Here is a 16,494-nt window from a genome sequence, read left to right as displayed (position 1 = left end):
CCATTGTGGGCATTGTCTTTGATTCTCCTTTTAACCGAGACCTATGTCCAAAGTGGATTACTTCACTCAAGCACTAATGAAGTACATTATCAATGCATCCAACTGTTCTGGTGCAGGTAACTGGAAGAAATCAGAGCCCCCCCTTTCTGCCCCCATAGTATATAACTCAATTTGGCATACTTATGACCTGCTCTCTTCATTTACACCCTCAAAAATTCTCTTGAATATGGTCACCTTGGATCTCTTATTATGAGGCCCACCCTCGACTCTTCGTATGATTCCTTTAGGTTTACTTCCTATCAGCAGTTCCTTACCATTTTTTACCCTTCCTTTTCTAACATCCCCTGACCTCTCATTTCCATTCCTCCTCCTGCTCTCCCCTCTTCTTCTTCAACACCATTTTTCTATTTTATGTTCACTTTCTCTAGTAACCCCAAAGTTTTGTCCATTTTTAATTATACAAACTGTGAGGAAGAGGGCATCTTCACTCATATATGGTGGCATTACCAAAAGATTAGGCAATTTTGGAATATGGTTTTCTCCCATTGCCGTCATTGTTTTCCATTCTCCTTTTAACCAAGACTTATCTCCAAAGTGAATTACTTCAATTAAGCACTAATTAAACATATTCTCAATGCAGCTAACTGTTCTGTTGCAGGTAACTGGAAGAAATCAGACCTCCCCTTCTGCCCCCACACTATAAAACTCCATTTGGCATACTTATCACCTGCTGTCTCCATTAACACCCCCAAAAAGTAACTAAAATATGTTGACCTTGAATCTCTAACCATGAGGGCCACACTAGACACTCATTATGCTTCCTCTAGCTATACTTCCTGTCAGCAGTTCCTTAGCATTTTTTAGCCTTCCTTTTTAACATTCCCTGACCTCTCCTTTCCCTTCTTCCTCCTGCTCTCCCCTCTTCTTCATCGACACCAATTTTCACTTGTATGTTCAATTTCTCTAGTCACTCCAATTATTTGTTCATTTTTAATTATATTCACTTTCACCTGCCTCCATAGTAATGTACTCTCCCACAGCACATGCTGCCCTTATTTGCAATCACTTTAGGTCACCTCCCAGTCTCCACCATGATATCCACAGGGATTGCAAACCCTTACTTAAGTTATAGCAATTTCTTATGCAATTGCAAATGTCATTACACATATTGGTTTGTGCATGTGCAGTAAGGTTGTTCAAGACTATTTGTGCATGTACAGTAGCAAAAAATGACTCAAATGCATAAATAATCTGCACTGCATCCATCTCTGCATGAGGCCCAAATTCATTATTGGATATTAATGTCTTCCAATTAGTTTGACTAGCTGTCATATTGCTGTCTGACCACAACATGCTAGTGCTGTGATGTAAAACTTTTTCTAAAGTGATATGTGCCTCAATTGTAGGCATCAACTACCACTTATAAGGCACCAAAAATTTAATCTTGAACACCATAGTTTTACAGGAGCTATCCCTAAGTCCATTATTGGTTGCAGACTAATAGAGTGATGCAAAGTTGGCAGCAATTTCACTCCAAATTCTATGCTAAATTTGCATTCCGTAAGATAGCCAAAATTGCAACCATGCAAAAGCAATAACTACAGTATCTGAAGATGCATGTAAGTTGGTGACGGTAGCATTTGTGCATGGCTAATGCCAGGAATGCTTCAGAAGCAATTGCATCCAACTTGTAACTATGTTTTCAACCATTTTTTTTCTAATTTGATATAAGGTATCTATAAATATGCACAAATGTATTTAGTACAAATATCCATCTCATACAGAAGAAAATACTAACTAATAATAAGAACTAGGTCACTACTATAGGACATACAATTAATTATGGCACTAGTTTGGGGCATTAAATGAAATAAAGTTCTACTATGGGGCAAAAAATGAGCAACAATTGTGGCATGCCTCTATAAACAATGAGGTGAGACCATTTCAAAGTGTTCCTGTGAGGTCCGCAAAGTTCTAGTGACAGTATACCCATGATGAACTATACTGTTATGCCAGTCAACTGGTATATGTCAACATATGATTGTGGATAATCCATGCATTAAGGGTGATTAATTGCATTACCTCGTTATACTAATCCCCTGCCACACTATTTTGGTCCAATCTCTATGTACAGTAGCTAAATGGAGTGATTTTGATATTAGATGGGGGTTGGATGTACTATAAGGGGATTGCACTGTACTTTGCTCAAATAAAAGAAAAGTTTCAGCTACCTTACTTTATGTTGTTCTACTATTTTTTATAGCTATCATATGTATTTATTGTATGAGTTTATACAGCTCAGATTTTGTTTTCAAACAGCTATCTAGAATATCCTTTATATTGCATTTGAGGAACAAAGGAACATTTGGGGAATGATTTTGTGATAATGGCTTCCTAGTTTCTCCTCTTTTAACTATAACCATTTGGTATTTGTTGATGTACTCTCATTGTTTAACTATGTATCTTAATTATGACTCAGTTTACTTTATTTGCTATTAAAACAATTGCTACACTGTATGTTGTAATTATTATAGATGAAAAAAGTCCCAATCCACCATAAATAAACCATGAAAAAGTTACTTACTCTTTCAACTGTTCAACAATGTGGAATAGTTTTTCAATAACCCGCTCTGGTTAGAATGGGACTGATTTTTTTTCTTTATTCTGTCATGCATGGATTCCACTTTATACTTTTTTCAGGATACACATCTTAAATTAAAACTCTCAAAATAAAAAGAGAATACAGAAAATTGCAATAATGTTCATAGAAGAATATACATTTATTCACACAATGCACTCACATTCTTTACAAAGTAAAAAGCATATAACAATGCCACATAGGCTTCCAGAAAAATGAATGTTGAGTCTGAAATGCGTTAAGTGGGTGAATGCTGAGGACTTGGAGGAACACATGAAGGACCATTAATGTGGGGATTTGCAAAGAGGGGGCTAATGTGTGGGACTTGCACACTCTTTTATAATTGATCTGGTAAAATTGACCCCATGTACTGTGCAGCCTATGTGGCATTGTTATATGCTTTTTACTTTTTAAAGAAAGTGAGTGCATCGTGTGAATAAATTTATATTCTTCTATTAATGTTATTGCACTATTCTGTTATCTCTTTATATTTTGAGAGTTTGAATTTAAGATGTGTATCTTGAAAGAAGTATAAAGTGGAATCCATGCATGACAGAATAAAGAGAGAAATTATGTCCAATCCTTACCAGAGTGAGTTATTGAAAATCAGTTCCACATTGTTGGACAGTTGAAAGGGAAAGTGACGTTTCACTTGATTATTTATTGTGGATTGGGACTTATTTTCTTCTGTAACAGGGCCAAAGTGGGACAATTATCTTGTATTAATTCATTGTGTGGAAGAGAATAGTGAAGGTTCTTTGTGTACCGCTTGGCTGCAGTTGCAAGTGTTTGCACATATCTGGAACAGCCTGTTTTATTATTATTATTATTATTATTATTATTATTATTATTATTATTATTATTATTAGTTGTAATTTTGAATCTATGTAAATGGGAACTTGTGATAATAAGGCTGTGATTGTTAAAGAATTACCTATTGCACCTTATTCAGGGTCTTTTTGGATCCTTGTTTTGGATATTCACAGATTTATATAGGGGTTGCATGATTCATTACTGAATACACATGTGTCCACATAAATCTAATCTCCATGCACTACAAGTTGCATAACACATAACGCATGAGAGCCATGTTACTCGATAGCACCAGCATCATTTCATGCAAATTTTTACCTTCAAATGCATCTTATTCGCACAGCCATGCAAATTGGACATACAATCAGTTTTTTGCTGATTAAAATGATATGCGGCATTCCTATGTGTATCTGCTGGTGCATCTATATACGAAATGCTACATTACAGTGTCAGTGGCTGTAACACTGTAACATAGACTTGCTGTGTGAATAAGATGCATTTGAAGGTAAAAAGTTGCTTGAAAATACGCTCGGTGCTACAGATTCACACCATAGCATAGCGTGACTAGAAAGGCTATTTAACGTTACCTTTTTATAGTCAGCTTGGGACATAGAATTACCTCCCTTGAACATTTCTAATATTTTTTGGACTCACTTATACCACTTTCACATCGCAATGCTGGGTCACAACCTGGAGTTTGTACTTGGGTCCATCCCAGGTGCGACGGGGTTGAGACCCCTTTCAGATTGGCGGCACAACCCAACTTATTTGCAGGTCAATGAATTCACCACCGTCAGGTACTGAGATGCATTTGGAAATGAGATCATCTCCAAGTGCCAGCTCTTCCTAGGCTGTGAATGGGACCCGGGTCGCATCGACCTGTGTTACCCATTCACACTGCATTTTGAGCTGGGTTGAAGACATGTTCAACCCTGCTCATTACCCGGGTTGAAATGTTGGGTTGCATGACCTGGATTATTTCAACTGGGCCCTTTCACACTTCACAGCAACCCATGTTGTGACGCGTTCACATGCAATAACCCAGATTATTGCTGGCAGTGTGAAATAGGTATTAGCATGCTCCAGTGCAACCTCTTGTTTTTCCCCTTTTCCCTGCTCTTTATATCACATTGTTTTTAGGTAGGAAAGTGTTATTTTGCATTCTCCTGTACCCAAATGCAAACTCGAATGCTATTTAAACTTTTATCTCAGAGAGAAGGAATGAGGGATGAAAACATAAGTAAAGTTCAGTACAAATATGTTAATGTAGTTGCAGCACATTAAAAGTGGAAAGCAGGCACCTACACACGTCAGGATTGATCCACCGACCCCGCCACAAGATAAAAAAAATCATTGGCAGCTGCAGAGGTGGGGCTGCAGCACAGTCCAAAATTCAAATTTGGGAGCCACATCATCTGCCTGTGAGTTCCATCTGGCAATGATTGGCAGCATTGTTTAGAAGGGCATTTGGTTTGGCTCACCTATTTGAATTTTGGACTCTGCTGCATACCCACCTCTGGAGCCTCCACTGTATGTAATGCTGATGATCATCAGCAAGAACCTTGTCAAAGTAAAAAAAAATTATACTAGCTTTAGTCTGTGACAAGATGAGCTAGTTACATCATAATTGAGAAACCTGTAGCATGGTTTCCCATTGCCTTATTTTCACACAGCCCTAGCCTGTTCAGCATTGTGTTGAATTCCCTAGGGAATAATGTCTGTAAAAAATAAAAGGCCATCATCCTTTCAAGAAAATAAATAGCCTTATGCTGAAACCACTAGAGTTAATAACCTTTGCAGCCAAACCTTGAGTAAATTATTGATTACAGAAGTAATAGGCCAGTGTACACATGAGGCCAGTGCATGTTGGCACTTGTAACAAGCTATAGTATGCATCATACAAGTGTAGTGTATGTAATATGCCAGATGAATACAGAGCCCTCAATCACAGTAAGCAGTTTGATGCAATAATAGGGCCAGCACACCTGAGCTGAATGTTTGTGTTTTGTTTGTGGGTGCCATTCTACAATCCAAGTTCCCCTTTCTTTGTACCATTGGAGCAAGTCTGGGGGTCTTGGGGAGTGACAGGGAAACCTAACACCAGCCCATGGTCTTTATGTACCTGTTGGTCTCCTTTATATATTGTAAACTGTATGTAATAAAGTGTTAATAATTAACATTATTGATGATCTATAGCAAAGGTATTCAACATGCGGCCCTCCAACTGATGCAGTATTACACATCCCACCATGTCCTTTTAGCAAAATGAAGGACCGTATGTTGAATATCCCTGCTCTATAGTGTAGTCTGTAGGGAAGAGAGTTGAATAAATTAATTTTTTGTATCAAACATATGCATTCCAAATTAAACATACATAATAAAACCATTTGGAGACAAGACTCAGCTCTGTAAGCACACATTATTCCACCACATGTTAAGAAGCCTATATCTTCTTGATGGAAGTTGCTCTCGGGCATCTCTGGTCCAATATGTTGACTGGGCACTTAGATCCATTGGACATGCACAGAAGCAATGTTCTGTCCCCTGCACTGCATGTTGTGGCTGTTGTTCAAGTAGAACAATATTATATACTACTGTTATTGTGGTCATGATTTAAACCACTGACCAGGGGTAAATGTAGAGCTACCACCCTGAGTTTGCATATGGGTGGCTAACACTGACTTTAAATGCCATTAGTCATTGTAGCCTGTGCGCAACATTAGTTTTTTGGTAAAAGAATCTTCACATGCAAATGGGCAGTCTAATGACTATGCAGTCATCTAGCTGGGGCCCAAACCTGGAAGTAAGGTGACTGCATTAGTAATCACTTTATTTATTAATCATTGCAGAGATGGGCTCCTATCCGAACCTCCATGTGGATGAGATCATTAATACATTTTGGCATAACTTAATTAAGAAAATTATAATTATTTGCACCAATTCCCAAATATTGGAAAATATGCCCCAGAGTCTTTACTAAAATAAACATTCTATCATACAGCCGCTTTTTGCAATTTATTATACAGTTTATCTAAATCCATGGATGGTACCTCATTTGCTTTCTATCTTTTATTTCATATTGGCTTCTTGGTAACTAACCAAACACAATGGTTATGCTCTGATTGATCAGAACATGAAAAAAACACTCTTTTTATTAGTAGGTACTCCTAACTACATTCATAAAATATAGATAATTAAAAAAAGTAATTTTTTTTGTTTTTGACATTAAGACAGGTGGAACCAACACTGTGGGTTTCCCTTTTATGAGTGTCCTGTCTAGGGCTGATAGTGGCCTTTTTATTTAACTTTAATATTATATGATATAAACAAATCTTCATGGATTAGATTGATTTAACTTAGTACTGTACTTAAGATATGTGCAGCTTAGTATGCATAAGTGATTATGTAATTTATATGGGTACATTTTAATTTTTTATGTAAAATGTTTAAAACGTTACATGAGGCCGTGACTGTCTGTTTACTATGGGAACCCATATACCTTAGTTTCACAGCTTGCCCTGTTGTTATTTGTTTATAGCTACAGATATTTTAGACAGCCAAATTACATTTAACACAGAGGCACTTTTGAAGTAAGCCCACTATTAAAATCGGTGCTTACTGTAAATTTCTGTTCTTTATGTGTAATGTATTTTTCAGTCTCTGTTCAAATAATTATACACACTGTTTCATATATTTACACTCTAAAATCATTAGTGTGATGGTACCATTAAATAAGAGCAGAGTGGCAATTTCAAAATGTCTGATTCAATTGTTACGTAACATTAGTGGAGTATTTTATATAGAGCATACTCTAATCAGACTGATCCTGGAAAAGAGCATGATAATGTACATATTCCTACCCTCAGATAATAGCACATCAGTTATTTTTGTCAATTCCTTTAGTAATTTTTCCTATGTTTGGTCATACTGTACACACTCTGCAGGGGAAAAAAATTACTTTTGGCCTCTACAGCCCTTGGATATAGGGCCTGATTTATAGATGGGAATAGAGCAGTGGTTCCCAAACCCAGTCCTCAAGGCACCCTAACAGTCCAGGTTTTAAGGATGTCCATGCTTGAACACAGGTGACTTACAGATGTAGGTGCACTCATCTATCCCATGATGTAAGCACATCACAGCATAGATGGCCTGACTAGTTTGCCCATGTCTATGGCATGTGCATGTATGTAGACTTCAATGGGAGAGAACGCATCAGTGACTAATTGCAGCCCAGCGACAGCTGTGCTATGCCACAGTGTGTGTGCCCATGCGCATGCATTGTGGCAATTATGTAAATGGCTACATCTGTACCTTAATAGTACCTCAATCAATTTAATTTAACCACCTGTGCTCAATCATCGATATCACTAAAACCTAAACTGTTGGGGTACCTTGAGGACCACGTTTGGGAACCTCTGGAATAATGTAAAATAGAGCAAGTATTTGTGCATCGGTAATACCCTGTTGCACTACAAGTGGAGTAGATATAAAATGTGCATACAAATTTAGATTTGGGAGGGGTGTTTCCAAAGTTATGCAGTCAGGAAGCCGACAGTCAAAATGCCAAACGCTGGCTTCCCGACTGTGCAATCCCGACAGAGGACTAATGATAGGCACCAAAATCCAGATGCCAATCATTATCCCTTTGCCGGGAGCTCTATGCCCGGCATACTGAATGAAGGTAAGCCGGGCAACGGGCGCGGACAGACACTAGAAGGGAGGGTTAGGGGCTCCCGGGGGGACTTAGGGTGTGGTACCCCCTGGGAGGGTTGGGGACAGGCTAGTGGAAAGGGGGTTAGGGATAGGCACCCCTGTGGGGAGGTTAGGGTTAGGCACCCTCCCAGGAGGGTTAGGTGTAGGCTGCAGGCACGAGGGGTTAGGTTTAGGCACTTATGAGGGGGTAGGGTTAGGCACTAAGGGGGTAGTTAAGCTTAGTAACCCCTAAAGAATGGTTAGGGTTAGGGCGGAGAGGGTTAGGTATAGTTAGTTTACTTAAACATTGGGATCTTTATTGGTGCTGGCCTTCCGGCATCAGGATTTGAACTGCCGGACATAGATCCGGCGGTCATTTTCCAAACTAAAATCTAAATTGTTGTGTAAAAATAAAGCTATCCAGCATTTGTGGGCTACATGCAAAAGCAGCCAGTGTATACCCCATATGCAAAAAAAACTATGTATTGCACGCCTTGCATTGCAACATGGTTAGTCCAGATACACAGTTACTTGCTCTATCTTGCTCTATTCCCAACTCTGAATCAGGTCCATAGATCCTAGCTGACTGAATAAAGCTATTATGCACTTATGCAAGAAAAATCAAGGGTAGTTATGAACTACAGGTTAAGATTTTGTTTATTGATTGTAAATCACAGTTTTGGTACTAGCTGTAATCAGGATTTATGACTTAAAATATGTTTTAAGTACTGCAATTATTAGATATTTGCTATTCAAAAAAAAAAGTTTTGTATTAATGGTAGTTGCTGACTCCTGCAAATGAAAAACTGTTTTATAAAAAAAAAGCACAATTCTACTTAAAACTATTTTATGTTTTATATTACAGGTATCTACCAGTTTGTATGTTTAGAGTCTGTATATTTAGGAACAGCAGTTGGCAGAATAAAGGCCAATGATGCAGATGTGGGGAAGAATGCTGAGATTAAATACAATATTATTGATGGAGAAGCCAAAGATTTATTTGAGATAATCACAGAGCTGAAAACACAGGATGGAATCATAATGGTTAAAAAGGTAACTGCAGAATATATTTTATTTTCATAACATTTGATTAGTTTTAACTATTTAAAGAACCCATGCAGTGTATATATATTGTTAACTATTATGCCTACAGTAACATGTCTAAACTAATCATCATGTGCCCACACTTTCGGCCTGATTCAGATTTGGCAATAGAGTAAGAAAGAGCAAGTAACTGCATCTTGGTAGAACCATGCTGCGCTGCAGGTGGGGCAGGTGTAATATGTGCAGAGGTATTTAGATTTGGTAGGGGAGTGTCCAAACTGAAATCTAAATTACAGTGTAAAATAAAGCCATCCAGCATTTGTTTGCTACATGGAAAAGCAGCCAGTATTTACCCACTTACCCCACATGCAATTTTTATTATGTATTTGCACCATTTGCATTGCAACATGGTTTGTCCAGGTACACAGTTACTTATTCTGTCTTACTCTGGGCCTGATTCAGAGCCGAACGCTCTGACCAGAGCGATTGCTCTGAATCAGTGCCCTCCTCCATGAAAATGGAGCGGCCTCCTGGCCGCTTGCATAGCTGTGGGTGACCACCCACAGCATATGTGAGCGTCCATGATGATGGTCGCGATGGTCTTGACCATCACGACCATCAGGCTTGCGACGGAGACCCTGTGGTAGGGTCTCACTGCCGCATGCCCTGGAGTGATTTTGGCTCTATAATAGCCAAAATTACTCTGACTGACATCACTAGTGATGTCAGTGGGGCCGGCTTCAGACGGTAGGCGTTCACATGGGAACGCCTCTGTCTGGCATGCACGCCCCCAGCACGCCCACCAAAGGGGGCGTGCTGTCAATCAAAATCGACAGCACGCCCCCTTTGGTGCGAGACCCGGAGCGATGGAGAGCCCGTCCCCCTTCCGGGTCTCGTGCATGCACATGACGGAGCTCCCTCCTTCATGTGCATGCACAGTGGGGGAACATCGACCCGCTTGTGAGCGTCCTGCGCTCGCGAGCGGGTCTGAATGACCCCCTCTATTCCCAAATCTAAATCAGACCCTCTATGCAGAGTGTACAATGGGTAAATGTTGGAATAAACATAATGCTTATGGGACTGATGCAGAGTGAGTACTGTGCCAATTTTCATTGCATATGTTGTGTGATGACATACAGAGCATGTCCAGAAAATTGGTCACATACTGATTTACATGACTCTGCCTCTTACAGTTTGGTTGGTGTAGACAGGAATTAATGCTCTACCATCGGTCGAGTAAAGTGATTTGTACAATTATGAACACATGTACTGTAAATTGAGAAAAAAGTTGCATGAAAAAGCAATATAATTTGTGGGTGTTTAGGGGCAGGTGCAAATTCTCGATGGTTATGATGGTAACCTGCACTAGCAAACCATTTATGATTTGCTTTGCAGATACCAATTGGTGCTTTCCTCATTGCTAGAGTATTTACTATGCTTTTATGTGTATCTAAATAAAACTTTTTTTTTGTTTTGTAAAAAAAAACAAGAGTCTTGTTTTTTCTTTATTACTGCCAACTGTTCATCAGTTCCTAAACTTCCTTTAATAAATGAGAGACTGAGATTATATCTTATTTGTCATACAATATTTCCTACCACTACCGGCAATTTAAATACCTTTGCCTAGTGGGGCAACAATATTTGGACAAAGAAATTGTCAAAATTGTCATTAAACAACTATTTTACTAAATACATTCATGGGCACCCTGTCCATTAGGCAGACTTTACTGGTGCAGAGAGCAACAGCCTGCACAAGACGCTGCTGTCTGCCCTGGCCCTGATACACTACTGTCCGCCAATCGCCGCCCTGTGTCTGCCCCTATAAGCCAAGTGGCTGTTCCAGAGGAAGACACAGACTCTGAGGGCTGCTGCTGAGGGGACTACATCCAGGATCTCCAGCATGGGCATAAAAAGCAAATGTGGGGTCACTATACCACACCACTGGGGCAGGCAACTGCCTAAGTCACAAGGGTGTATAGAGCAGCAGTGCCAAAAAGCAGCCAGTCTGGACTCCAGCATCTTATGCTGCATTAGTACAGTGCTGCCCACACTCATCTCTATCTCTGCAGCTGGTATTGCTCTCCTGCCCTCCCATCTTGCATGCCTGCTCTCTCCACTTACACTGCTAATAGCTTGTTTTACTAGCCAGTATCCTTATCCCCCCTGCTCTAAACCACATTGCACTAAAAACTTCCCTCCTCTTACCTACCATGCATTAATACGCTCCATTCTATCATCCACCCTGCATTAATACCCTTCCTCCCCTCATCCAACCTGCATTAATCACCTCACTCTTCTCACCAATTCTGCATATATACCCACCCTCCTCTCATCCACCCTGCATTATAACATCTGTCCTCTTAAACAGAATGCAAATTGGCTGGTGCCTTCCAAGAACCATCTGCACTGCTCTGTCTTCCCATGTCCATGCCACTCTCTTCCCCCATCCACATTGCTGACCCCCTAAACAGTGCCACTCTGTTTTCCCCCATCCGCACCACTGTTTTCTACCCATCTGCTTTACTTTGGCTACCCCCCCTCTGTATTGCTTAACTTTCCCTCCTCTACACACCTTTGTGTCTCACCTATCCATGCTGCTGTGTCTCCTCCCCATCCACACCACTTTTATCCCATTTGAATAGCTCTATTTTCTGCTTTGACCTCAGTTGCATAGACTGCATGTGTGTATTCCAATGAGCACACAATTCTGTGAATTAGCAGCTCCACCATTTTGTGAGTGACAGCAATCTCATTCTGTGAGAGTTCTGTATCTGCAGTTAACCACGGGGTGTGATGGCATACCATATCTGTATTCTGCAAGGAACACATCCATCAAGGCATCAGCCTTAATGATCGTAATTTCATTGCTTTTTGGAGTTTGAGTGGCAGAATATTTCAGATCATGTCTAAGCAGCCTTAATGGAACATGTGAAACTGTAAGGTTATTTGTCTATGAAATTTCATAGCTTTTTTAAAATGTATTAACTATTAGGGTTTGGATGAGCAAACCAGGCCACCTGCAGGGGAGAAGGGCAACAAAATGGTACACTAACACAGGTGGAAGAGGGGACAGCACACAGGAGGTAGGTTTGGGAAGTGCTGAGTATGAGACAGCTGTAAGCATGAGCGGTAGCGGCAGCAGCAGTGGTGCAGAGCAGTGGCAGTGGTGCAGTGCAAAGTCGTTATTAGTGGATGTCAGAGATCTCACTGTTAGTGCATATGCACCTGAGAAAATCAAATCATTAAGTCACAGATGGATAAATGCAGCAGTGATATCCATCTATGCATCTATGTTAAAAATTGAATGTGTAAAAAAAGCGTATTGGAGCCCCAGTATTGGCTGTGCTAAATACAGGGGACAAACGACCTAGGGGTCCAGCACACGGCTTTTTAGAACCAGTCCTGGTTGCCAAAATACAGGGGGACAAATGACATATGGGTGCTTGTATTTAGCGCAACCAGCACTGGGCCCTGAGCCGGTCCTGGTTCTGGAAATAAAGGGGGAAAAATGCATAAGGCCCCCCTGTATTTCCCAGAACCAGCACCAGAACCTTTTTAGCAGGGGAGTAATGCCACAGCCAGGGGAGCCCTTTCACTGGGCCCCCCAGCCGAAGAATCACCCCTGACTGCTAGTCAGCCCAGGCTGGGGATCCCTGGGGATTTGGGGACCCCCCATTACAGGGGTCCCCCTCTCCAGGGCACCCCAGGCCCAGGCTGATAACCCAAGACTGTCCCCAGCACCCCTGTGTGGTGGGTGCTGTGTTGATTTATGTTGTATGGTGCATATCAATATATAAATATTGGCCCTCATTCAGAGCCGTACGCTCTGAGCAGAGTGCATGCTCTGAATGAGGGCCGGGCTCCATTTTCATGGAGCACCCTCCTGGATGCTCGTATAGCTGTGGGTCACTACCCACAGGCTATATGAGCGTGCATTGTGATGGCCCCGATGGTCGAGACCATCACGACCATCGAAATTGCGAGCCGGAGCCTGCGGTTGAGGTTTTCAACCGCAAGCTCCGGAGTGATTTTGGCTCTATCAGAACCAAAATCACTCCCACTGACATCACTAGTGATGTCAGTGGGCCGGCTTCTGACGGGAGGCTTCCCGTGGGAACGCCCCCGTCAGGGAGGCACGCCCCCGGCACGCCCACCAAAGGGGGCGTGCTGTCAATCAACATTGACAGCACGCCCCCTTTGATCGGACACAACGAGCGAAGGACTTTCCTTCACCCGTCGCGTCTGGCGCATGCGCACGACGGAGCTCCCTCCGTCGTGCGCATGCTCAGTCCATAACATCGACCCACTTGCGAGCGGACAGCCGCTCGTGAGTGGGTCTGAATCAGGCCCATTGTCTTTTGCAGTAGGTACTCCATGTCCAAGTGGGCAGCCCCTGCACACTGGTACTTGGAGAACCACAAGTACCAGCAGGTGGGGCACTAAGGGCCTGTTGGTACCTATAATACCCCTGCAAAAGAAATATTAAAATAAAACAGACAGAAGCCTTTTTTTAAATATTTTATTTAGCAGGACCTTCACCTGGGGTGGCAGCTTTAAGCACTTTTACATGGCTGCCGCTCCCCCAGGACTTCTATGAGATCTTCACCTGGAGGGCGACTGCGTTTAAGCTCTTTTTCCAGGCCGTTGCCCATCCAGGGCTCCTGCAGCATCTTCTGTCTTTAGCAGCTCTTCTCTGCTGCCTCCCAGCCGCTGACTGATTGCACGGCAACTCGCGCTAGCAGTATTTAGGGGGCGGGCGATGATGTCACAAGCCGTGATTGTATTGCAGTGGCCATCTTTGAATTTCAAAAAATGGCGCTTAGGCACCATTTTTGAAAAGGGCACGCTCGGTTCTCACCATTGAATTCAATGGTGAGAATCACTAATTGGCTGAGAGGCAGAAGGCTCGCCTCTCTCAGCAAATGATTGCTACGCACCTTGATTTCTGGACAGAAATCCCACAACGGAGCAGTAATTTGGGTAGTAGTGTTCTTAGAGAACACTACTAATGTTCGTGGGCTAGGGTAATTCATATTTTTTTTTTTTGCCAAGACCCAGGATTTGCCTACTTTGGAATGAAGAGGACAGATCCACGCACCAGAGGAGGTGAGTATGATTTTTTTTATTACAGGTAATCCATTGGATTGTCTACTGGAGAAGAGGACAGATTGGCTTCTGGGATACTAGGTGAGTATTTGAGATAGTGTATGCATGTGTGAGTACATGTGTGTGTGCATGTATGTTTTAATAAATATATACTTTTCCATGGTGTGTGTGTTTTGTGTTTTTTTATATTGCTTTTGTTGTTGAACTACAGCTACCAGGATGCCCATAATGCCCCAAATGCTGATACTTGTGGTTCTCCAAGTACCAGCATGCGGGGTAGGCTTGCTGGGAACTGTAGTTCCACAGCAAAAAACAATATTTTTAATTTAATGCACCACACTTTACATAATGAACCCGGCACCCACCGTCCAGAGGTGTCGGGGGTAGCCCTGGGCTATCAGCCTGGGGTGCCCTGGAGAGGGGTCCACTTTATTGCAGGGGTCCCCAACTCCCCAGGGATCCCTGGCCTGGGCTGACTAGCCATTAGTGGTGATGCTGCAGCTGGGGGGATTGGTGAAAGGGCTCCCCTGGCTGTGGCATCACCCCCTGCTAGAAAGGGTCCAGTGCTGGCTCTGGGAATAACAGAGGTGCCCTATGCTTTTTTCCCCCCTGTAGTTCTGAAAAGCCTTGTGCTGGTTGTGCTTCATACAGGGTACCACTATGCTGTTTGTCCTCTGTATTTAGCATAACCAGTACTGGGGATCCATAGCCTGGGGCTGGTCGTTTTTTTTGGTGAAGGGGCCACTCCATTTTTAATTTTTTTACACTGTTTTTATTTTTAAACAGAAGCACAGACGGGTCTCACAAACCCGTCCATGCTTCTGTGTTTGTTTTTTTAAACACAGATGCAGGTATCACAGAATTTTGAGATCCGAGCCTGCATGTGTGTGCTGCTACCTCCCCCGGGTCCAAATGCCTGCACCACCACTGCCCGCACCACCACTGCATCACCGCTAATGCCCACTATCATCCTTGGTTCCTGGCTGCAGCTAATACCCGCTAACCCCTACCCCCTCTCCCCCACATCCCGGCCGCAGCAAATGCCGGCTCCCTGCCCCCCCGGTTCCGGACTCCACTACTGCCAGCAAATGACAGTCACCTTGCTGCACCCAAGTGAAGCCACTATGACTGCACCTGCTGGAGGCTCCTACTGTGTCTGCGCAACAATTTGAAAAGTCCAATCTTTACAGTGGCGCATTATTGAGGTAATTGTTTAAAAACTGTAACTTTCTAATTTACCTGAACCCCAAAAGCACGTACCCTAGAACAATAGCTGCCTAATAAAATAAACCCCAAGTCTAAATTCACCACCTACCCTGAGTTTAGCCAACTGAAAAAAACCCATAGACTATAGCAGAAAAGTGGTCCTAACTGAGTATGTCAGAAAAATGTGACAATTGGAGCTTTAGATTACTCCCAAATCCTCATTTAATAAGTTTATGCCATTACTTTGGCATGCAGCACTGTGCAAAAGTTCTACCCGCCCCTACCAAATTTCAACTAGGTATCTTTTATAGATTTTGAGGTGTTGCCCCTTAAAACACCCTGCCCCCCCTTCAAATTTCTCTATGGAGAAATCAGTTTTTTTAGATGCAGCCTTATTATATATATAGAATGTGTACATATGTGTGTTGACACACACACATATGTGTATATATGTGTATATATATATATATATAGAATAAAATGTAATGGGCGGCACTCAGTGAGACTTCACAACTTGAAGAAACGACAATAGCACAGCTATGTATAGGTCAATGTTTCAGTGTGGATACACTTTTATCAAGACATACAGACAAAGACATATTACATACCTTAAATACAGTTCACCCTGTGCACAAACACCTGCTGGTCCATCCCGACAGGGGTGATGACGTCACGAGTCGCGCAATAGCGCCAGCGTCACCGTCATCCCCAGGGGGCGTGTCCACCAATGTGTCATACCATCACCATGGTTACAATTAAAACAAAACAGAAACAAGAGCAGGACTGTCAAAATAGCAAAGTACCAGGTAATCCTGGTAACCATCAACCTGGAGCCAAAGAAAGTTACATGATTTCACACATAAGTATAGCCGTGATAAAACAAATCACAGCATATAGTTCACAATTAGTCACCACAGCATATCAACGAGGCGCGCAACCAGAGTGACCATAAGACTCAATTAAACGTGGTAGAGCAAAAGTCTCTACAGACGGGT

General features: G+C 42.0%; 1 protein-coding gene across 1 annotated transcript in view; it reads left to right on the top strand.

Moving 5' to 3' along the window:
- The window catches only part of LOC148532148 (cadherin-9-like), a 323,550-nt gene that overhangs the window by 222,236 nt on the left and 84,820 nt on the right, over positions 1–16,494 (top strand). The window contains exon 6 of the mRNA XM_088468270.1: positions 9,009–9,196. Within this exon, the coding sequence (XP_088324396.1) occupies positions 9,009–9,196 (188 nt within the window). The remainder of the gene's footprint in view (positions 1–9,008; positions 9,197–16,494) is intronic.

Source organism: Taudactylus pleione, unplaced genomic scaffold (genome assembly GCF_031769625.1).
Source record: "Taudactylus pleione unplaced genomic scaffold, aTauple2 ptg000083l, whole genome shotgun sequence".
Taxonomy (NCBI): Eukaryota; Metazoa; Chordata; class Amphibia; order Anura; family Myobatrachidae; genus Taudactylus; species Taudactylus pleione.
Note: the sequence above shows the minus strand (reverse complement) of the source record. Positions and strands in the feature narration are given on the sequence as shown.